At 44.6% G+C, this 23,251-nt stretch overlaps 1 protein-coding gene across 6 annotated transcripts in view; it reads right to left on the bottom strand.

The window, feature by feature from the left end:
* PAK5 (p21 (RAC1) activated kinase 5) overlaps positions 1-23,251 on the bottom strand; it is a 160,369-nt gene that overhangs the window by 9,045 nt on the left and 128,073 nt on the right. For all 6 annotated transcript variants that reach the window (XM_053284708.1, XM_053284709.1, XM_053284710.1 and 3 more), the window contains 3 exons: positions 15,718-16,212; positions 14,094-14,227; positions 3,926-4,052 (listed from right to left, as the gene is read on the bottom strand). In XM_053284708.1, coding sequence (XP_053140683.1) covers positions 3,926-4,052; positions 14,094-14,227; positions 15,718-16,212 — 756 coding nt within the window. The remainder of the gene's footprint in view (positions 1-3,925; positions 4,053-14,093; positions 14,228-15,717; positions 16,213-23,251) is intronic.

The raw sequence follows: 23,251 nt of genomic DNA, 5'->3' as shown, positions 1-23,251 counted from the left end.
GTCATGTCAGATGGCAGTTTGGGATCTAGAATGGGGAGCTGTAGGAAGCATTCAGAAGAATGCTTCGTAAATGCCTATATTGTAGAGAGCAGCATTTTTTATTTTTTTGGTTATCAGCATTGTCTGTCCTGTTTTGGCATCACAGCAGGCGTTACTGTGAATCAAGGGCTTCTCACCCGCTTCTCTCACCCCTCAACTGAAGCTCAGGAAGAAAGAAAAAGAAATAATTGTTGCTATTTATAAAACAAAGCCAACCATAGCAAAAGCTTATTTTTACACTGCAAAGAATAGATGAAGCAGTGCATAGTTTGGATGCCAGATCCTATTTCCCCATTTATAGGAGTCTAAGAGGCTGCTGCATATAGATTGCTCATCTGAGTGTATATAGGAGATACTTATTCTTATAAGGACAAATAAGAGTTTGTCTCCATTGCAAACTGTAGATAAAGTGTGCCGTCAAGTCGATTTTGACTCCTGGCACCCACAGAACCCTGTGGTTTTCTTTGGTAAAATACAGGAGGGGTTTACCATTGCCTCCTCCTGCATAAGCACAGCAGCATAATGAGGCATTGTGGATATATCTGCGCAGCAGAGATCAGATGGCTTTTTAGAAGCACTACTGTTTAAAAAAGAGATAAAAGAATGTTCTTAATGATGGAATCTTCTTTTTTTGTGTTTTAATGTAAGTCTATTATTTCCTTGGATAATTTCTGAGTTTCATGTGTTTACAGAAGGTAAGCTATACCCCTTGGGATGTGGAGAGTTTGTAGATAATTGATCCTGCAATCTTAATAAAGTACATGTTCAGGCTGCTTTTCACTCTCTTTGGGCAGCATCCAGACTAGGCTCTTGCTCACAGAAGCACATTCTTCTTGTGCAAAGAGAAGGGGGATTCGTGAAAATTGCCAATTCCCTCCCTCTGCTGCCCTGATACCTCATAAAATATGTCCCTGAGGGTTCACCAGCCCTCGGGGATGTATTTGGGAAGCATCAAGGGCAGCAGAGGGAAGGGGAAGAAGCAAAAATCACCTTTCTCTCCTTGCATGAGCTGAATGTACTCTTGAGAGCAGAAGGCTACTCCGGATGCTGCCTATCAAATTTAATCAGATTTTGGAAAGTCTCTGTATACAGGACTGTAGCCTAAGTCCAGTGATGAAACATCACTGTTCACTGATAGTGGCACTTACATATGTTTGACAACAATTGTCCAGCCTGGTCTTCCTCAGCTGATGACAGAGGAAACTGACCAGTACTCCATAGACCCCCAGCAGACCTTCAATGACACTTAGTTATTTGTCCTTCCACAGATTTTTGTGGATGAAACAAGAGGGCAGACCTGAACTATCTGAGTCAAACATGATACTGGACCAATGTGATGATGATCAGCATGAGTTCATTTGTGCTGTTGCTTCCCTTGTTTAATACCCTAATCGTAAAGATTGGCTTACTGCATTACTGCATGCAGGGCTGGCTTTAGCCATTAGCCAAAATGTCACCAGCCACTGGCGCAGAAGGTTTATGGGTGCCATTCTCTTGCTGCGCGGAGGCTGAGATCGGAGTGGGGCCAGGGGCAATGAAGGAGACAGATCGCAGGCCCCGGGAAAAGGACAGCAGCAGGGCACTTTGCTGAGGTGGCAGGCGGGTGTCGGAAGGAGCAGCAGCAGCAGCCTGCCTTACATCTCTACCTCCTCCCCCAGTAAGAAAAACCAGGGTGAGAAATCTGCCTCACTTCTCAGTTGGTTGGCTCAGCAGCCAATCAGGGAGATGGATCTTTTGCTCTGGTTTTTGGTGGGAAAGTGATGGAGTGGAGGTCTGGCTGGGAAAGGAGTGGAGGAGAGTGCATGCATGGCATGGGGAGTCCCACTCCCAGCACCAGAGGACAGGGAATGTGCCAGTCCTCCTCCAGTGTGGAGTAGGCCAGTGCTGGGAGGGTCTGCTGGGGAGGAAAGGGTTGCTGCATCATGTGCCTGCACACAACCACCGCCCTTGGTCCCTAGTCCCTGCACAAACTGGAGGCTGAGTGCTGCCACCAGCGTTGCTTCCAGCCTTCCTCCGACAATGTGCAATGCTCTATCCTTCCTGTTCTTTCCTTCCATCCTCTCCCTCAAAGTCAATCCGTCGCTCCTCCATAGGTTGTTTAATGATTTTTTAAATTTTCCTTTGCTTCCCCTTGCTGATTGACCATGGCTGGCTGGCCCCAATGGGTACGAAGGTGCTATTATGGGGGATAGAGTGAACAAGGAGGAGAAAAAGCCCATTGTGGACAGCCTCTGCTTGGAATGAAGGTTATTGGAGCGGGTGGGGGTTGGACAAGGGAGAGAGCAAACCAAGTTGCTTCTGCTTCGAGTGCACTACAGTGAAGGAAGAGACACCCATTGAGGAAGGATCTATGAGGGTTTAATTAGTTACACTTTGGAAGGTGTTTATTTTTTGTGGGGGAGAAGCTGAAATCTATTTAAGGAAAGAAAAATAGGTAAGCAGCTCAGCTTTGATACTGCAGGTTTTTCCTTTCCCATAGGATCATGAGCTGAAGTAAACCACAATGTACTCAATGGGACTTACTCCAAGGTACATTAACCAACACTTGAGAGCCAGTGTGCTGTAGTGGGTAGAGTGTTGGGTTAGGATTGGGAATTCCTGGGTCCAGGTCACTCCCTGCTCAGTCATGAAGCTCATTGGGTAACCTTAGGCCAGATACTGGGATGGGGATGGGAGAACACAGGAAGCCTTGAGCTCCTTGGAGGAAGGGCAGAATATAAAGGTCACAGATAGTAAAATGCTCACATATATGTATATTTAGGACTGCCTTTAGATTTTGTGGGACTAAACACTGCATATGTTCACTAAATGCGTTTGGAAATGGGCCCAGTTCTTCAGCCTCCAAGCCTGAGAAGCTCAGTTCCAGAGCAGGGATATGGCCAGTATCCTCTGCTGTGAAGACAGATGCAAAGAACTCATTCAGCTTCTCTGTAATCTCCTTATCCTCCTTAATAATCCCTTTCACACCCATAAAGGTGCTTCAGATTAATCAGAATGTTTAAAAATGTTTATTCATTTTTATGTAAGAATTTTTTTAAAAAAAACTGCAGATGGCCATCACTAGTTTAAAAGAGGCATTCCCCTCTTCTCTTACACAGGAAGGAATGTCTGTTCTGAAATTATGCATACTGTAACATACACAGGCATCATTCTGAAATGTGTTTTTTTTTAAATGCAAAACTAATTTTATTCAGACACCGATGTACTGAGATTCACTTTTAAAGTGAGCACATGTACAATCATTTACACACAAAAAATGTACATATGCTCACAGCTGTGCAGAAGGACAGCATAGAGGTCCCATGTGAAAGGGTCTCTCTACTTTAAACCCTTCTCTCCAACATAAAGCCACAGCCACGTGGGAGCATTACTAGGTAAATTCAGTATGGCTGATATAGTAGGCTTTCATAATTTCTTTTAATTTTCCCTTTATTGGTATGGGAGCTTGAAGCTACTTGCTGCTGTTGGAAGTCCAAAGTCACTTGAGAAAAGTCTATGGCATGCCTTCTTCCCACAACCAGTGCCATTTCTCGGAGGTACTGCCACAACTCCGGCATGGGAAGAAGCTATGGAATGGGTTCCTGCTCCTTTGTAACCTGGGACTTCCAAACTTACTGAGCAGTCAAGGAACTAGGTTGAAGTGGTTCTTTCCGGCCTGCTTTTTCAAACCTGCCCCTGATCTCCACTGGTCTAAACTGAATATGGCCTAATGACAAGGCAAGGAAGTCAGAAATCAATCTTTCTGCTCATGCATTGAGACTGTGTGGATGTTTTTGAGAATCAGTTTCCATAGCACACCTTACATTTGTGTTAACTAAGCTCCATGGAGCACAATCCCTTATCATGAGAGAAGTAATCAATGCCAGGAAATATGTCAGATACTTACTCTCCCATCACTTGTGAGAAGTATAGAATCACTCTTTATATCCCGATGAATAACGCCTTGATTGTGCAGATAGGACAGCGCTCGTAATACAGACAAACACACAGTAGCAATCTGTTCTTCATTCATTCTGGAATTAAGAAGGCAACATATGAAAAAAAGCCTTTGGCAGTATTTTTACTGATTACTGAGACATTTTCCAAAACATGATGAGCTCAAAAGATGTATGACTTGTATTCAAATTAAAAGGCTTGTTTCAGAGTGTTACGCTAAGTGCATGGACGTTAATCATATCAAGCAATAACCCAGATAAGCCATCCACCCAACTCCCCTCAGGGACATTATACAAAATAGCAACAATATTTATCTATAGATGATTGTATTCAAATGCATATTTGCTTGAAAATTCAGCAAACCATAGAGGAAGTCAAGGAAGAAATCAGAAGGGAAAAAAGGTCACTTTTTCATAAGTCTTTATTTAGGCTCATATTGCAGAGAGATGACCTAGGATCATGCTCTTAAAGGACCAAGTTTCAAACTGCTTATTTATTTTATACAGGCAGGAAATGCTAAAGTAGGCACAGCAAGCAATGATTGCTGCAGGGCTAGTTCCAAGTTGTGGGTGCCCTTGGGCAAGAAGCATTCCAACAATTAGCAGCCCTCCTCAGTGGACCCCATTTCTCTGTACCACTATTGGCTGCTGTTCACCTGCCCCTTTCTTGCTGCTTCATCACTTGCTTCACTCACTGGTGTGTCTTGGGGAGAGTCTGGAATGTGAGTGAGCAGCACAGTGGTAAGGAGAAGTGGCACACAAGTTTAAGGAGAAGAAGCTACAGCCAAACTTGCTTGCCTCTCCATATCTCTCCAAGTGGGGGCAGCTGGGATTTGAGCCCCGACTCGGTCCAGCAAGAGAGGGCAGGTGAGTGACAGGAGGTAGTGCCTGCTTCTTCTTTTACCTCCTCTAAGTCAAAAAGAAAAGGCAAAGAAGGAAATAGGGCTTGCTCTGTAGCTCAGTGGTGGAGCATCTGCTTTGCTTGCAGAAGGCCCTAGGTTCAATGCTTGGCATTTCCAGGTAGGGCTGGAAGCTACTCCTGACTAAAACCTTGGAGAGCCATTGTAGGTCAGTGTAGGCAAGGGGGTAGGCAACCTTGGCTCTCCAGCTGTTGTTGAACTACAACTCCCATAATCCCTAGCCACAATTCGCACAATCCCTAGCTCCAGGTGTAGACAATACTGAGCTAGATGGACCAATGGTCTGACTCAGTACAGGGCAACTTTCTATGTTCTAGGGGCCACAGAGGCCCAGGGGCTTTCAACAATGGGCTGCCTGCTGGATCAGGGCCTTTGGGAAGTGCCCAGCCAAACTGACCACTGACATCTGTACTGGTTTGCTGCATAAACTATGGAATAGTCCTGACTTCCCCTCACAAATAAAATGTAGAAGAAATGTTGTTAAAAGCAAGGTTGGAATATGCTCCATGTTGTTGAATAATATATTCTGCTATGCAGTGAGTTAGCTTTCTCTGTTTATGACAATGGAGTTTTTTTCTTCCTTCCTTATAGACTGAGGTTTTCAGAGGAAGAAAAAGAGAGAGAACAAAGGCAGAAAATGTGGCCAGGATTTCAGAGAACTTCAAGTCTTGGTGCAGTCTCCACCCCCCACCCCCATTTACCATTTTAGCATTCAAAACATTATAAAAAGGTATCTTTAGAAAAGAAAATTCATGATGTAGTGCATGAAGTTCATAAAAAAGCAAAGCTGCCTAGTTAACGACCAGAATGAAGGGGTTGGGGGAGATTCCTGCAAGATCGTTCCATTGTGGTTATAGTTTAAATAGAATGAAATTAGTGTGCTCTTCTCTTACTGTGTTACAGTAGCATTCATGTTCTGCATGTCTTGTATGACTTATTCAGTAAGAGATGCAAAGCAGGCCTCTGCTCTCTGCTGTGGATTGTCATGTTTTGTGTCATCTGAGAGACAGCTGGGCTAGTTAACATATGTGTGCACCCAGAATGTCTCTCATCTTGGTCACTGTATTTAAAGTAATAGCTTTTTGTTTCCTTTAAATTGTTATTTGCACATCTCCCATCACTGAGCACCCCCTCAACAGTTATCATTTTCAGTGAGTCACAAAGATGGCGGAAGACAGCCTGTTTCCGAATTCAATTTGCACCTGTCTGGGGGGGCACTTTCAGGGGAGGGGCCGTAGCTCATTGGCTGAGCACCTGGCATCTCCAGGTATGACTGAAACTCTGCAGAGTCATTGCCAGTCAGTGTAGACCAGGGCTAGGCAACCTTGACTCTCCCACTGTTTTTGAACTACACCATTTCTTGTGGCTGGGAATGATGAAAGTTGTAGGTCAATAACAGCTGGAGAGCCTGGAATTATTAACTTTGGTTGCTTACACATTTGTCATTTTCCTGGAGCTGGTACTATTCACTCATTCAATTATTCTGGAGAATTTGGAGAATATTACCATTTCCAAACTGTTACTCATCTATCCCACTATTACCTCTTCAGTAGCTTGCACTTTGATTGCCTAGCCCGGGTGTAGACAGTCCTGCCCTAAATCTGACTTGGTAGAAGGCAAGTTAAGGAGAAGAGCTGGTCTTGTGGTAGCAAGCATGACTTGTCCCCTTAGCTAAGCATGATCTGCCCTGGTTGCATCGGAATCAGAGACTTGATGTGTGAGCACTGCAAGATATTCCCCTCAGGGGATGAAGTCGCTCTGGGAAGAGCAGAAGGTTCTAAGGTCCCTCCCTGGCTTCTCCAAGATAGGGCTGAGAGAGATGCCTGCCTGCAACCTTGGAGAAGCCGCCGCCAGTCTGTGAAGACAATACTGAGCTATATAGACCAATGGTCTGACTCGGTATATGGCAGCTTCCTATGTTCCTATCTTCCCATGTTCACGTATACCTGCAGCAAAGGTGTATGCACACAGCACCTTCTTCTTGTTTATAGTATCCTTTGCCCCCAGTAGGCTGCTCAACCACCATGCTGTTCACCATGCCTGGATAGGAAGCACAGTTCCTAAAATAAATGAGTGGAAGAACCATAGAGCCTGGCTGCTCTGTGATTTACACTGAAGATTGCTGCCTTATCACAGTCTGGGAGTGCCCTGCTTGCTTCACCACCCTGATCTGATGGCTGCTGGGGTTGGAGATACAAGGCTGTAGCAAACTTGACACATCAGTGCTGCCAAAAGCTGACCAGCCTGGCCAGGGGTGTAGTAAGGTTGGAGTGCGCCCTGGGACAAAAAGTGAAGATGGGCCCATGCAGGCCCCCAGCTTCGTCAGAGAGACACAAGAGGGAGAACAAAGAGCAAGCTGTCACCTAGCTGGTGCCTCCTCCCTCAAGGGCCTGGGGACATTTGTCCCCTCTGTTCAATTGTAGCTACATCCCGGAGCTGGGCTGAGATAGCCCACTAGAGATGTGCACGAAATAGATTTTGTATTTTATTTAGAGCTCAAAACAAAATAACGATGGCTGAAACATTTTGTTGAAATAGAGGTCGAACGGGTTTTCAATGGAACAATCTTCAAAATGTTGACTTGTTTTTTGTTTAAAATTATTTATATTTTAATTGTATTGTTTCCCCCCCTTGTTGTGCTGGTCATAGACTGTAATAAACTTTGAATGAATGAATGAATTTTTCGTGTTTCAGCTATAGAGAACAATGGGAAACTTGTGGGGTTTGGGGGAAAACAAGCATTTGTTTAAAATCACCCACTTGCCTATTTCTTTTGTGGATTGGGTAGTGGGTAGCATCTATAATGCCCTACCACATTATCCACTTTGGTGTTCCTAGGAGCGACCCATGGTAAACAATGGGGTGTGTCCAGTTTCCCCATTGCTCCCTATGGCCAGAACAAGCTGCACTCACAGAGAGCACATGGCAAGTGAGGTCTAGCTACGGCTACTAGTTGGAGGGCTATAGGCCACCTCTAGCCTCAAAGGCAGGATGCCTCTGAGTACCAGTTGCAAGGGAGTAACAGCAGGAGAGAGGGCACGTCCTCAGCTCCTGCTTGTGGGCTTCCCAGTGGCATCTGGTGGGCCACTGTGCGAAACAGGATGCTGGACTAGATGGGCTTTGGGCCTGATCCAGCAGGGCTGTTCTTATGTGCTTAAGTTTTGCATTGGAATTTGCAATGTAGTTTGCAACCCTGCCTTGAATAACACTGCAGAAGCACACAGTAAAAGGGAATCTGTCCCCCGCAACACAGAACACACATTTCAAAAACAGCCCAAAAATGGCCCCAAAAGAATCACTGACTCAGAATCTACTGCCAGCCAGCCGCAATGCCTGTGAGGCAGTAACATCACTGGCACAAGTTGCTCTCTCACACAGAATTATGACTCCTTACATTCCTAACATTGCAACAGCTGCCACAGCAGCACCCTTCCTTAGCGGCAAGCATAGCCATAAGTTCAACTACAGCAACTTCATCCATTGGGCTCCCCCCTTCCTCCCCCAGCCAAGGGCACAGTTGCCCCATGACAACAATTGATTTGTATGATAACAAGCTGGCCAAGAAGCAAGGAGATCACAAGCCAATCAGAGGCCAGCGCCAGAAAACCAATCAGCAAGGGGAAAACAGGCCTCCAAAATGGTGCTCGAAACATCACTATGTTTCGACTCGAAACGGGGTTGTTTTATTCTGAGCTCAAAAGAGGCCCTTTATTGAAAGGGTGTTTTGTTTCAAGCTTGAGATGCTTGTAACAGCCCATTTCAAGATGAAAAGTTTTGGTGTCAAAACCTTTTGCAAATCCCTACGGTGTACAGACATCTGTACACTCCTATAGCATAATGTCTGAATCAGGCTATAGAGATGAGGGGCTGTGGTGTGTCAAGGAGAGAAACCTGGCCTGGTAGCTCTGCTGTGGCATGAGGCTGGCAAACTTTGTGAGGGCAGGCACTCCTGCAGGACGGGGATGGAAAGAAGAGACTAAGGCCTGGCATCAATGGTAATGGGAAGTCAGAGGATGTGTGCAGATGAGGACTCCCCATGTCTCCTAGGCCAGGGACAATCAGGGGTCTCCTGAAACCCAGCCCATGGTCAGCCCATCAGCTGTGTTGACATTCTGCCGGCCCCACCTTATACAATGCATGGAAATGTTGCAAAGATGTCAGCAGAGACTTGGAGAGAAGGTCACAAAATGTTCGAAAGGAAGATTAAGGAGGGATTCTAATTAATCCAACCCTAATGACAGCATGTAAGAAAGGGTTTTCTGGAATCATCTGTTTGCAATTAAAGTCCTGTCAAAATATTTGGCATGGTGACTAACATTTCAGAAAATAGCTCTTAATGAAATCTGTGGAATGTTTAGCATGTGGGTTGAAGCAGATCTTTAAATAAGTTCCACAGAAGAAAAACTCACAGAAAAAATGAGATAAGTCTGGAACTCTGGATGACATTAGCAAACATCAGGGACCAGAACACTTTGCAGATCAATCAAAAGGTCTGGGGTCTGCCGTGTTTAATATCAGCCAGCACCCGAGCTGATAAACACCTCCATCTAGTTTGTGTATCTTTTAATTTCAATTCTAAGTCACTTCGGGAGCCTGTCCAGGATAAGAATTAATAAACGAACAATGCCCTCTTTCAGACTCAACTACAGTAATCCACACATTCCATCTACAAGCTTCCAAGTCGCACAGAACAATTCCTCAGGCAGGGTGTTCAGGATTCAGGAAAGAAGAGTTGCTCAAGTATAGAATTCCCACTGCCAAATTCAGGGGAGCTTATTAGAATCTCTTATAGGTTCTCCCTGGTTTCAGTGGGTCACAACACTTCGGGAGGCCTTGCTAAGCCTCTACAGAGGTATTTTGATTCTGTGATGTCATTGCTAGGTCCCAACAACTGGAGGCCATATGTTTTCTGTACAAGGGTGCACTATAATTGGCTGCTATAGCAATTTAAAAACATCTTGGTTTTCAACTAAATTGAACTTCTATGTTCCCCCCAGAATGAAACTTCTGGTCATGCAGCCCACATGCCTTTGCAATTTCATGTGCAGAGGCCTGAAATGGGCCAGAAACGGCCCCATCTGTCATTTGGGAGGCCAGCAGGCTCTTGCTGCTGCCTCCCTCCCTCCCCTGAGTGCCCGCACACCCACCGGCAGCCCCTGTCCCCACCGCACAGCGGTGCTTTAAAAAAAAGTTTTTTCAAAAAAAGATTTGACTTGCCCAGTGGGCGTGGGGCAGAAGTGGGGCTCTGGGAAGGCTCCCCAGAACATTTGGAGGCCCCCCCAAAGACAGGAGGCCACGGACCACATCGCCATGGTCCATGGCTAAGTGCGTCCCTTATCCTGGTTGGAATTAATAGTCAACTTAAACCAGCAAATTATCTCTATGAGTCCCCAGCGATCACAGGGCTGTTTCCTTAGCTTGTAGGAATGCTCTGTCTTCTGCGGTGGTGTCTGGGAAGTTTTGGAATATTCCACATGATGCAAGAGTTTGTCCCTGTAATTCTGGTGCCGTTGAGTCAACTGAACATGTCCTTCTTAATTGTATATTTTATCATCAGTAAGAAATTCTTTTAAAACTCCACTTTTACTGTCTTTCCCTGGGCATTCAGAGTTATTTTATGCCACCTTTTTACTATCTAGAGTGAACCCGGAGACTAAGGTTGAAGTGGCTAAATTCTGTGAGGCTGCTTGTAAGATTTGTTAATTGTGGTTCTTGTGATTGATATACTTTAAAAAAAAAAATACTAGCTGGATATAATAGAGGGATATGTTGATTCCCACCCCGTCCTGGGCATGGACCATAATAAAGTATTCAGCCCTAGGACTGACTTTTACATGTGCAGCAGACATGGGGACTTGCTAACATTGAGGTTTAACTCTGCAGAATTTCAGCAGTTAGAATACTTTCATCTAAAAGCTCAGCTGTAGTAGAGGTGTGACTCCATCTGAGATGGAGACTGACTGACTTACCCTGAAGACTTACTTGATTGGCCTGGCCTTCCAAGGTTTTTACATTGTTCTTAAGTATTTTAAATTGGTTTTAAATGGCTTTGAATTATTTAATGGGGCTATTCTCACAATTAGCAAAAATTGGGCTAGGAGAGCCTAGCCCGATTTTTGCTGATCGTAAGAACCACCAGGCTTGGCTGCGAGCCCAGTGGTTCTTGAGCAGCTAACCCGCTCAAGTAGCCCGCCCCTTAGCCTGGGTTTGCGGAGCGAGTGCTCTGCAAACCCTGGGCTATTGGATCGTGAGTAGCCATGGCACAACTCACGAAGAGACCCCCAGAGGGGAGGCGAAAAGCCACCTCCTGGCTCTGGGGGTCTCACCAGCATGCCCTGCGCGCTCACGTAGGGCATGCTGGAGCTTGTGGGGGCCAATTGACCCCCGCTCCCCCCAGTCCCCGCTGGCTCCGTCACGGAGCCGGCAATCATGTGGGCAGCCAATCCGGCTGCCTAGGGCTCCCTCCCCACTCACCGCCCCCAACCGGGTCTTGTTTTAAATGGTGTTTGTTTATTTTTTTAACTTGTGCACTGCCCAGAGCTCTTGGATGGGGTGGTATAGAAATGTAAGAAAGAAAGAAAGAAAGAAAGAAAGAAAGAAAGAAAGAAAGAAAGAAAGAAAGAAAGAAAGAAAGAAAGAAAGATCAAATGCAAGTCAACTAAAGGATGCTGCTATGGACTATTGAAGGTCTGATGCCAACAGGCAATATTAATATCCTACGTTTTCCCTAATTGCCTGTTACTTTCTCTGCTGTTCCAAACAACTCCTGTGCAGATAGAGTTTTGTGTTGTCCCCTGAAAAAGCAATAGCATGAACTGATTCACATGAGAGTAGTGTGCATGTGTGTTTACCACTGGTAGTTGTTATAGTTGTGAATAGGAATGCACATCCCCTTGAGAAGAATATAGTGGTGCTGGCATACATCACGTACGGATGCACATTCAGCTTCTTCAGTCCCCCTCTCTGCCTTGCTTGTAGAAGAGTTTGTGCATCCACCTACAGATTATTTTTTTATCCCCATGGCATGTAAATTGGACAGAACTGCACAACAAGCAAGATTTAGGATAACCGTCCATATCAGCTGAACAACATAGTCTTGCTAGAAACTGAACCTTGCAAACTAGGTCTAGTAAATTCATAGGTTGCCATAGAAACAGTTGAGGGAATTAACCAAAATTACCAGTGGGGGATGTACCAAATTAGCACTCCCTCCTCCACCTATTCTTCTTCTGTTGCTGATAATGACAGAACAGCATAATGATAACTTCCTACAGTGCATTGCTGAGTATTTATCTCAGCCCAGAGTTCAATGTGCTCTTGGATGAAGGCATTGTCAACATTTGAATTATGGAGGCCTGATTTCCCCAATTTTAGCCAAACAATGGCCTCCAACAGCCTTCTAAAAAAGTAGTAAAGGGAGGGATTACAAAAGCTAAGGGCCCCTGGGCCCCTTGTAATGTGAATATTACTAAGGAGAGGAGAGCTGATCTTGTGGTGGCAAGCATGACTTGTCCCCTTAGCTAAGCAGGGCCTGCCCTGGTCACATATGCATGGGAGACTTGATGTGGGAGCACTGCAAGATATTCCCCTCAGGGGATGGAGCCGCTCTGGGAAGAACATCTAGGTTGTTGTTGTTGTTGTTGTTGTTGTTGTTGTTATTATTATTAACAACAACAACAACAACAACATTTATAAACCGCCCCATCCAGAGGCTCTGGGCAGTGTACAACAACTTTTAAAAGACATAAAAACACCCAATTCAAAACACAGTGCTAAAACCAATATAAAAACAATTCAAAAACAATTAAAACATTTAAAACCAATTAAAATACTTTAAAAAAAACCCACATATAACGCTTTACAAGCCTTGGAAGGCCAGGCCAAACAAAACAGTTTTTAGGGCTCTCTTAAAGGCCGACAGTGAGCCTAAACTACAGTTCCCTCCCTGGCATCTTCAAGATAGGGCATAGCTATAATTGAGCAAAAGGGTTCAAAGAACATGGCCCCCCCAGCTCCTGAGGGCCCTCCAGGTCCCTCCCTCCCTATTTTCTTCATTATCTCCCTCACTTTGGTGGGGGGCACCAGATAGAGGGATGAACACAGGCCCCCTCTCGCCTATCTATGCCCCTGGGCCACTGAGAGAGACTACTGCCTGCAATCTTGGAGAAGCCGCTGCCAGTCTGTGTAGACAATACTGAGCTAGATAGACCTATGGTCTGACTCAGTATATGGCAGCTTCCTATGTTCCTATGTAACACTGAGAATTGTCATTTTTTAAAAATTTACAAGGGTTCCTATTCATTTCTAGGGGTGTGTGATTTGTACACCATACATTTAAGCCCTATTCATTTTGTCATTCATTTATTAAATTTATGGTTTTGGGGTCACCAGTTCCCCTGTTGTCATTTCCCCATTTGTTTTTGTGATGAAATGGGGAAGGTTTTACCTTATAGCAAGGCAGAATAGATACTTTCCCCCACCCTTTAAGTTTAAACTGTTTTTCAATTGTATAAAGTCTGTCGGAGTTCCTTCGAGTGGCTGCTTTCTAGAGGCTGCCATGTCTTTTCCCACAATGCCCTGCACCTGTAACTGGTCTCTGAGCAAAAAGCATGGCAGCTACAACATGGAGGCTATTCTAGAAGAAAAAAATACAGCAGCTGTAGGGAGACGGTTTGATGCTCCTTTAAAAACAGTTTAAAGAAAAAGCTTGCTGCTCTGGCCCACCACGAGTTACTAAGCCCCCCCAAAAGACTTGGGCTTGAACAGACCAAATGGCCCATGCACTATTCCACTCATTCTGGCCCCTCAGACACTCACTTTGTGTACAAATGAAAATTGTACTGAACAGACTGAGTTTGGGTCAATTCTTCATTGGTCACAAAACCAATTTGCATCACTACTCATTTCAGTAGAGCAGGGGTTCCCAACCTGTGATACTCCAGATGTTGATGAAGTACAATCCCCATCATCCTCAGCTACAACTTATGTCTGGGGATTATGGGAGTTGTAGTTCTGCAACATCTGGAGTACCACAGATTGGGGACCCCTGCAGTAGAAAAATCAAGCCTGGATCAGCTCTCTCCCTCATAGTGAGCTGGCAAGCTGTTGCAGGCCGCAGGAACTCTGTGTGAATGATCAGAGTGCTGGAACAGGCTGCCTGTCTAAACCAGCGTCCCCATTACATGCCAGCCATGCTTACCTTGTATGAGTCACAATGTCTGTGAGAGCACCGCCTTCCAGAAACTCCATAACAACCCACAGTTCATCTCCCACCAGATAACTGTTGTACATGTCAACCACATTTTCATGATGGTAGTCTCTCATTATTACAACCTAGGAGAAGAACAAAGACCACTTATGAACTTCATGGTCAAGAGTCCATCAACTGTGAATAATCAACACCATTACCTTGAGCTAGAAGCAGGCACACGTTAGAGACTTCTGTGCTACTCAAGTATCTGCTGGTTACAGCAGGCCCTTGCCTCTCACCAGAAGCTCCTCTGGAATCCCTGCAGCTCTGCCAATGCATTTAAATCATGACTTGCCATGCAATATAAGGAAGCTAGGGTGATGTTCCTATGCTTGTAAGTGTTGCGTAGAAGTGGGATTTTTAGCAGGTGCAATTTTGCCATGGAGGAGGATATCAGCTGCTCTTCTACCAACTACTATCTCCTCTTTTTTTAAAAGATTGTGTTTTGCCCTTCAATATAAATATACAGTATTTAAGGCAGCTTACAACTTTGCAAGAATAATAAAAGCAACATTAAAAAGTGAAATAATGTAAAATACAGCAGCTGTAGGGAGATGGTTTGATGCTCCTTTTACACTTTAAAAATAGTTTAAAGAAAAAGCTTGCTGCTCTGCCCCACCACAAGTTGCTCCATTGAAAGGGCTGCCTATGGAAAAGAGGACAGGCCTCCTGTACCTTTAAGATATATATATATATATATATATATATATATATATATATATATATATATATTCATTCATTTCAAAAGTGAAAACCTGGGAACAGGCCTCCTCAAATGATACAGATAGGAAAGTCTTATCCAACCATTACTTTGTACGTGTGCATGGGTGTCTGAATGCATGCACATGTTTTTGCATGAATAACTGTACATGCATTCATTTTCAATGGGAAACTGGCTACAAACTACCTCAAATTCAGGGTACAGATAGGAACTATACTGCTGTTTGTGCGCTGAACATAATGTGTGAATAACTATGCATGTGAACAGATGTGTATACACATTGGTCCAGTTCAGACACAATGCAGAAGCTCGGCTGAATTAGAGCATACTCTATGAATCAGAGCATTCGTACACAGGGGTGGGCACAGAGCAGCTGAGAAACAGCTGAGGATTGGGTGATATGCAGAGTGTGTGTGGGGGGAATAAACCACCCAGCAGCAAAACCAACTGCGCTGCTGTCTGTCGTCTGGGGAGGAAATTCTCCTTTTGTTTTCAGAAGCTTGATTAGGGGCTTGCATGACTCTGCGTTGCGTCTGACAGGGCCCATTGTATGCGGGCTGAACATAATGTCTGAATAAGGCTCCAGTGTACTACAGGGCATTGATCATGATGTGTGAATAACTGCATGTGTTCACGCTGCACACAGATTCAAGGAATCTTGAACATAGTGGGTGAATAGGGTTTTTGTAAGCATTGCATGCGGCAAATGTGTTTAAGAGTTACGGATGGAATTCCTGTCCAAAATCGATGTCGACTCTACTGACAAAAATCCTGCCTTAATTAATCATTTGGGTTGCTGTACATAACCAGAGAAAGCTCCTAGAAGCTCCCTGCTGCAACCTGGTGACTAACCTCATTGAAGAGCAGCTCCCTCCTCTGCTGTTTCCTGAGATCCATTTTCTTCACAGCAACTTGCTTCCCTGTGTGCTTCTCCGTGGCAATGCAGACGATGCCCGTGGAGCCTTCCCCTATCTTGATGAAGTTGTCCAAGTACTCCCGAGGGTCTCCGGGGCTCACGACCAGCTGTAAGGCTGCTCGGAACTGCTCGTGCGACACCCTGGAGGGCTGTTGATCTGAAGATGAGCCCCAGCTGGGCGGGGGATAGGTGCTTGAAGTGGCGCTCGGGGAGCTGGGATAAGAAGCGGTGGAGACGTAACGGGAGCTGGGTTGCAGAGAAGGCTGGTGGTGATAGTGAGAGAATTTGTGGTAGAGTGCTGGGTACTGGTAGCCACTGCCTGAATAGCTGACTTTGCTCTGATTTTGAGGTAGCTTTGTTGGGCCTCTGGGGTAAGTGTCTGATCCAGATAGGGGAGGGCTTACTACCATCTGGGCTCGATCATAATCCAGCTGTGAAAAGAGGCAAGTAGACAAGTAAGTTTAGGTTAACACATAACTGTCCCAAACAATGACAGGATGCATACTGTCACTCTTCTGGACCTCTCAAGTTGGACCACCTCACCATACCATGGCAAATTTCCTGCCAGATAGATCTCTCAAGCGCCTCATGCTGGCTTCAGGGCTGCCAACTCTGACTGAAGAAATTTCCGGAGATCCCCCCCCCACCCCCACTGCTGATATTTCTTTCCAATATTTTTCACAATCTCAAGCCATTAGCATCACCAGGATTCCTTTCTATATTCACCTGGAGACCGAGGCTAGTTTCCAAAGACGTTAGGCCAAACATGGGGGGGGGGGGAGTTGACAAGCCTAGTTGGTCCCCACATATCACTTGTCTGAGTTGGTACATAATAATACCATTCATAGAATTGCCTTCTTACCTTCTGTCTCAGGCAGGGCAATTGCCATAGGCTCAGCCACTGCAACCACTGAGCAGGGCCCCCCTGGACAGGGGTTCAAATCCCCTGCCATTATAAATGCCAGCAGCCTTCAAGCAACCATTCTTTTAGGGAGAGGCCATGGATCAGTGGTAGCAGACATGCTCTGTGCGCAGGAAGTCTCAGGTTCAAGCCCTGACACTTCTGGGTAAGGGATTTCATGTAGCAGGGCTGGGGAAGACCCTTGCCTGAGAGCTTGGAGAGCCACTGCCAGTCAGAGTAGACGGCGCTGGGTTCGATGAACCAATGATCTGACTCAGTATAAGGCAGCTTCATACGCAGGGCATTTCTTGGTTTATTGTCAGTGGGCCTGGAGCAGGAGAGCTTCGGCTTGTCTATGTTTGAATGTGTCTATCTACTGGCTTGGGGGGTGGAGTCACAGTTTGTTTATTTGTCTACTCCTTACTTGTTGCCTTGAATTCAAACTGAGAGGTTCTCACTCTCTGTGCATAAGAAACTGTTTGTTTGTTTGTTTGTTTGTTGCTTTCTTAGCCCATGTTTAGTTAGTAATACATATCAAACTCTTGTTTCTCAGTTAAAGTTGGCTTCTTGTTCAGTTACGTATAGAGGATAAGTAACTACTCTGCAACACTGTCTGCTGGATGTGATATGATGATCAGATCACTTTCCAAAGTGACAGCTCTGGTTTTCCTGTCTAAAGCAGCCTGGCTTTCCCTTGCATGTTTTCGGTCTGTCTTATGCCAGGACAATGCATCCCTACAGACAGCTGGTATAAAGCTGTAATTTATGGTCTCTGTAGAACTGTAAAGATCAAATCCCCATTCAGACACAAAGCTCACTTTGGGCCAATCACCCTCCATCTACTCTACCTCACATGGTTGTCATGAGGATGAAAGAGGGGGTATCTCATGTATGCCATCACAAGCTCCTTGGAGGAAGGGCAGGATAGAAATGCAAATAAATAGACATTAAATCCTTCATAAGTGCAGTAGGCAGAAGTCCACTGCCAACCCTCTGCTTGGCGCGTGTGTGTGTGTGTGTGTGTGTGTGTGTGTGTGTGTGCCCAGAGGTATCTGGCTAGCTGCTTTTGAGAACTAGGATGCTGGATTGGGTTATTTTGTCTGATCCAACATGGCTGTTCTCATCGGAGGCTATCCTTTGAGCAGAACATAGCTGCTGTCTAGTCAGGATGAGGACATACTGGAACAAGAGACCAGGCAAAGCGGGTGCACAGTCTCTCCCTCTCTCTCTGGTCTATATGTATTTTTCCATGTGACCTGATCTGAGTGCGGATGATGATTTCTTGATAGGGGGAAGGGACTGTTGTATTATGCTGGATAATATGCTGGGGTCTGTGAAGCGATGCAGTTTCCCAACAGATGAAAGTCCGTCTTCGTGACAGATTGATACAACAACAGCTGTTGCACAGCACGTGATCAGATTGCCTGCCTGCTTGCTTTTCTAGGCTAGACAGGAGACATTTCATATTATTTCCAAAAATGGCTTCATTTACAATTCAGTCTGGTAAGTAGGAGAGAGAGCGAGAGAGAGAGAGGAACCTCCCCCTTGGATTTCCTCAGTCTGAGTGATTGGAGAGTCATCACCATTGTGGTTTGGGTTATGAGGGCCTGTAACCTAGTAGTATCTTTTCCTGATCAAAACTTGATTGGCTAGCATTGCCAGTAATTGGCATTTTAATATGCCAAAGTATAACAACTTACGGTATCAGTGCCCCCACACAAAGCTCAGAAAAGACTAAGGGGAAATTGTCATGAGTTATTTTTGTAGACCTCCTTAAGAAGACTGGCTAACATGATGGAAAAAAATACTGAAGTAGTCCCATTGAGTTAAAAAAAAAGGACAAATTAGGTTTTGCCTAACTTGTATTTTCAATTTCAATGGGACTGCTTTGAGTAATTTTCCTCATGTCAGTCAGTCTTTGGTAATATCTCTTGATCACATACCCACATCTATTTGACCAATCGACTAAAAATTGCAGACATAGAGTTTGTCCTCTGATAAATCTCTGGGACTGACAACAAGCAAACCAGATCAAATATTTTTTTAAAAAAAATCATTGACGGGCCTGATGCTGCACTTCTTTCTCCTTTGCTGAAAAAAAGAGCAAGCCATGTATATCTGCTCAGAAGTAAGTCCGACTGAGTTCAATGGAACTTGCTTCTAGCTAAGTGTTTATACGGTTTTAGCCTCCCGACCCAAATGACTTTTCCTTCAAGATTAAGCTGGCAGATTTTTCATGATTACAGGTGAAACCACTCTATGCCTGTGGCTCTGCTTGGGCTTGGAGGCGTTCTGAGCATCACATCTTGGATTCAAGACTTCCTTTGGCCTGACTTAGGGGCCCTGACACCTCTTAACATTTTATTTTCATTTTGTTCTCGAAAAGGATTTTGTAGAGCTCAGAAAGATGTAAAGTAGGGAGAAAGCAAAATTACCAAGGCCTTGGAGCTCCTTCCCTGTGAGGAAATGTTAGTTTTGTTGTTCGTTTTTGAGAAAAGGGGAGAACACCACACGGTATTTTTGAAAATTATCTGTGGAGAAAATGGAGAGAGAGAGTTATCTTCAACTCTCTTCCCCATGGGAACATGGCACCATCCAATGATTGGCATGAGGTTTAAGACTGAGAAGAGGCAGAGTGTCTTCACACCATGAATAGTTGATAGCTGGTGTGGCTGCCACATGGTGACAGCCGATGGCTTTAAAAAGGGATTGGCTAAATTCATGGGGGAGGAGAGCTCCAGCAATGGCTATTCATTCTGTTACCCATGCTGGCTTAATGTAACATCCTGGCTCAGAAAGTATGCTGTTGAATACCAGCTACTGGGGAACAACAAGGAAAGAAAGTGATTGCCTTTATGCCCTTCTTGTGGGCTTCCCAGAGGCATCTGACCACTATGGGGAAATGATGTGGGACTAGATGGGCTGTTGGTCTGATCCAGTAGGGCTGTTTTTATGTTATTTCCAGTACAATGCATATAGGTGACTGAAGATGTCAGTGGTCCATTGAATATGACCCTCCAGCTACAGTTATACAACATACAGGGCTGGTCAACCTGAGATCTTCCAGCTGCTGTTATACTACATCTCCCATAATCCTTGGCTGTTAAACACTGTGGCTGGGGATGATGGCATGTAGTTCAACAACGGCTCAGGCTGGCCATCCTTGCAATATGCTCTTTTAACCTGAAACTACTGGTGGAACCTAGGAAGCTGCCTTATACCAAGTCAGACCCTTGGTCCATCTTGCTCACTATTGTCTATCCAGACTGGCAGTGGCTTCTCCAAGGTTGCAGGCAGGAATCTCTCTCAGCCCTGTCTTGGAGATGCCAGGGAGGGAATTTGGAGCCTTCTGCATACAAACCTGCATATGCTCTTGCCAGAGCGGCCCCATCCCCTAAGGGGAGTGTCTTACAGTGCTCACATGTATTCTCCCATTCAAATACAAACCAGGACATACCCTGCTTAGCAAAGGGGACAATTCATGCTTGTGTACCTTGACCCTCCTTATTCTCGGAAGGCATTTTCATTCTGTTATGTTATGTTATTTGATTGATTGATTGATTACATTTCTATACCGCCCCAAACCCAAGTTCTCTGGGCGGTTTACAACACAATAAAAACAGCCAATAAAAGATTAAAACATTTACAGCCAGTTTAAAAAAGAGACTTCACTAAACACATGAAGCTGTTTTACATTGAGTCAGACCACTGGAGTGTGTGTGTGTGTGTCTTGCTATTCTCATCAATAACACACATGCAACTTGAATGGAGCAATACTGAGTACTGCCATAGCAGGAAAGCATAAATATATCACACAGAAATTTCATCCTTGAGAAAATTTATAGCATATAAAATCAGAACTCAGTCTCTGAGATTTTAGAAGGGGCTTTATTTTAGAAAAATACAAAACAGGAGCTTGGCATTTCTGGAATTATTGTCTGAAGTGACAAGCTAATTAAGTGTAGTGTCACAAAATGGATTGTTTTAATCAAAAATCAGATCAGTCAGAAGAAATGATATTGGTGGCAATCTTAAGACCACTTTAACAACGGCGTTTAACACACACTGTAAATCAGATTCATTTGCAAGCATTTAGAATTCAGACGATTGCACTCTTCATATCTATTTGATTTTCTGTTCTTTTTAAAAAACAGTATTTTGCATAGTTTTTTATCCACTCATTCTTGACACTCCCAAATGTTCCTTCTGGGTCTTTAAGAACAAAATGCAACTACTACAGGGGTGCAGGATTGGAGAAAGAAAGAAAAAAGTGAGCCATTTCTGAAAAGGAATAATTCTCAGCTTTGAACAAAGCCAGAGAGCTTGGGATAACAGTGTGTAACATCTCCAAGGTGGGTGGGGGCTTAGACACAGGCTCATGATGTAGCACAATTACAAATAATTATAGTAGTGAATTTATTTAATCAATCAATTTCAGTGGTGGAGTACAGGGGTGGACAGAGCACAAAGCTCTACACAGCTCTCCGTTGCTAGTATTACTGCTGGCTGTCAGCCAGAAGTTCCCTGATCCATGTTCGTTAAATGCACATTAATCTGAATTTGGCAGTGTAATCAAGGACCCAACTGAACTGTGAAATTGAATTCTGCAGTGGAACATCATTTGACCATTTTATGCTAAGACTGCAGAGGGGGGAAGAAAGAGCCTGCCGCAGCAGCAATTTGTCACTGTAGCCTGCTGCACAGCGAGGGAGTGACTGAGGTCTACTCAGTGGAGGAAGACAGATTCAAAGAGCAGAATAGATCAGTGCTTGGCAGCCTCCTGTGTCTGGTGCACTTGCTCGTCTTTTCATCTCTTAGGAAGCTTGGACGGAAAGAAGGTTCCATTTACTCTCAGAAGGCCCTTCTGAAGCAGAGAACTGGTCCCCCACCCCGCCCCTTGCATTTCTAAAGGCTCCTAAAATGCCGGCTATCAAGCAACTGTACTGCCAACTGTATCTCAGAGCTCCAGACTCCCAAACTATAACTGAGTCTGATACAAACAAGACATATATAATTATGGCAGTGAATTAATCCAGAGGCAGAGCTCACTCTATCTTGCCAAAGAAAAAAGGCCAGATCCATTAAAAGACAGTGGCCAACATGATGCGCAGTAGTGGTTAGCAGAGACTTGTGCCAATGCACAGATGTTATGTGCCACCATGTGCATTGTGTTGCACAATCTATCAGCCACTGGAATTAACACAGAAGGCTCACTGTTTGTGAAAAATGGGTGCACAGCGTATGTAGATTCTCAGGCACTTTCTCTAGTGCAAGTTGTAATTGTACCAGTAGAATGACGGTCCTGAGTACATGAGAAGAGTCGATTAGGGTTCTGATCATTAGTCCATTTGGTCCATGTTTTGGATTTCATCCATTTGACCTCATATCCTGTTGCGGACACTGATCAGTATCTTATCAATCAAATATATATTTATAGAGAGAGAGAGTACTGCAGAATCACAATGCAATACACCATTCATTCTGCTAGAGGGCTCGCTATTTGGCTATTTAGCAAAAAGAGCATTGCCCCTCCGGCAAATCATGCCTGTACATTTTCAGATTTCTCCCTGTAACTACCTGAAAGCTAGAAATGAAGGAAGCCAAATTCTGCACTGCAATAGTATGACGGGTGCACTGAATATGCATGTCTCTGGTGCAAGCTGACCAGACCTAAGAGAGGGTACAACTTCTTGTACCCTTAATAATTCTGAGGAAACCAGGATTTTGGCAGGGCAGTTTACCAGCAGAAAAAGTTGCTCCAGCTGAAATTCTCTTTTCTGCACAAAATTCTCCTTTTCTGCACAATTTCTTCTTTTCTGCACAACTATGATTTATGCATTGCCTCTATATTTCCACCTGTCTTCCATGATGTAATTCAAGGTAGTATATATGGAACAGTTCAGTGCGGAGACTTACGGGACATATGTTTTCTCTCTTTCTCCTGCAGAATATCAATACTATCTTTGCAGACAGCAGCTGGAGTTGCGCATTAAGCATTCATCATGATGGCTGCCACCCACCATTTTCTTTCCTGGAGCACACTGCAAGTCCCTGGGCATGCCAGGAATGGAAAAGGTGAGTGGCAGCCAGTGCAAAAAACCAGCAGTGCAAAAAGGGAGAACTGTCACCAAATCATCACCAGGAAGCTGCTCCTCTATCCCCACCCCAGACATTTCTCATAGTTTTGCGAGCCCTCCCATTAAAGGATTCAAGACTGCCCCCCTCCACCAAGTCCCAGCACATCAACCTTAAAAGAGGACTAAGCATTACTTCAGACTAAACCTGGAACTATTAATGACACAAGCGCCCTCTTTGTGTTTGCAACGGTTTTTTAAATTATAGAGCAGGGTTTCTTAACCTTGGGCCCCAGATGTTGTTGGACTACAACTCCCAGAATCCCTAGACATGGCCTTTGTGGCTAGGGATTCTGGGAGTTGTAGTCCAACAACATCTGGGGGCCCAAGGTTAAGAAACCCAGTTATAGAGAAAAGTGACACTATCGCTTGCTCTCTTTTCCAAACTGTTGGCATTTTGATAGTACACATCTTTGCTGCCTCCCTCCAGTAAGC

The sequence above is a fragment of the Hemicordylus capensis genome, chromosome 1, assembly GCF_027244095.1.
Source record: "Hemicordylus capensis ecotype Gifberg chromosome 1, rHemCap1.1.pri, whole genome shotgun sequence".
Classification (NCBI taxonomy): domain Eukaryota; kingdom Metazoa; phylum Chordata; class Lepidosauria; order Squamata; family Cordylidae; genus Hemicordylus; species Hemicordylus capensis.
The sequence above is the reverse complement of the archived record's forward strand: the minus strand, read 5'-3'. Positions and strand labels throughout refer to the sequence as shown.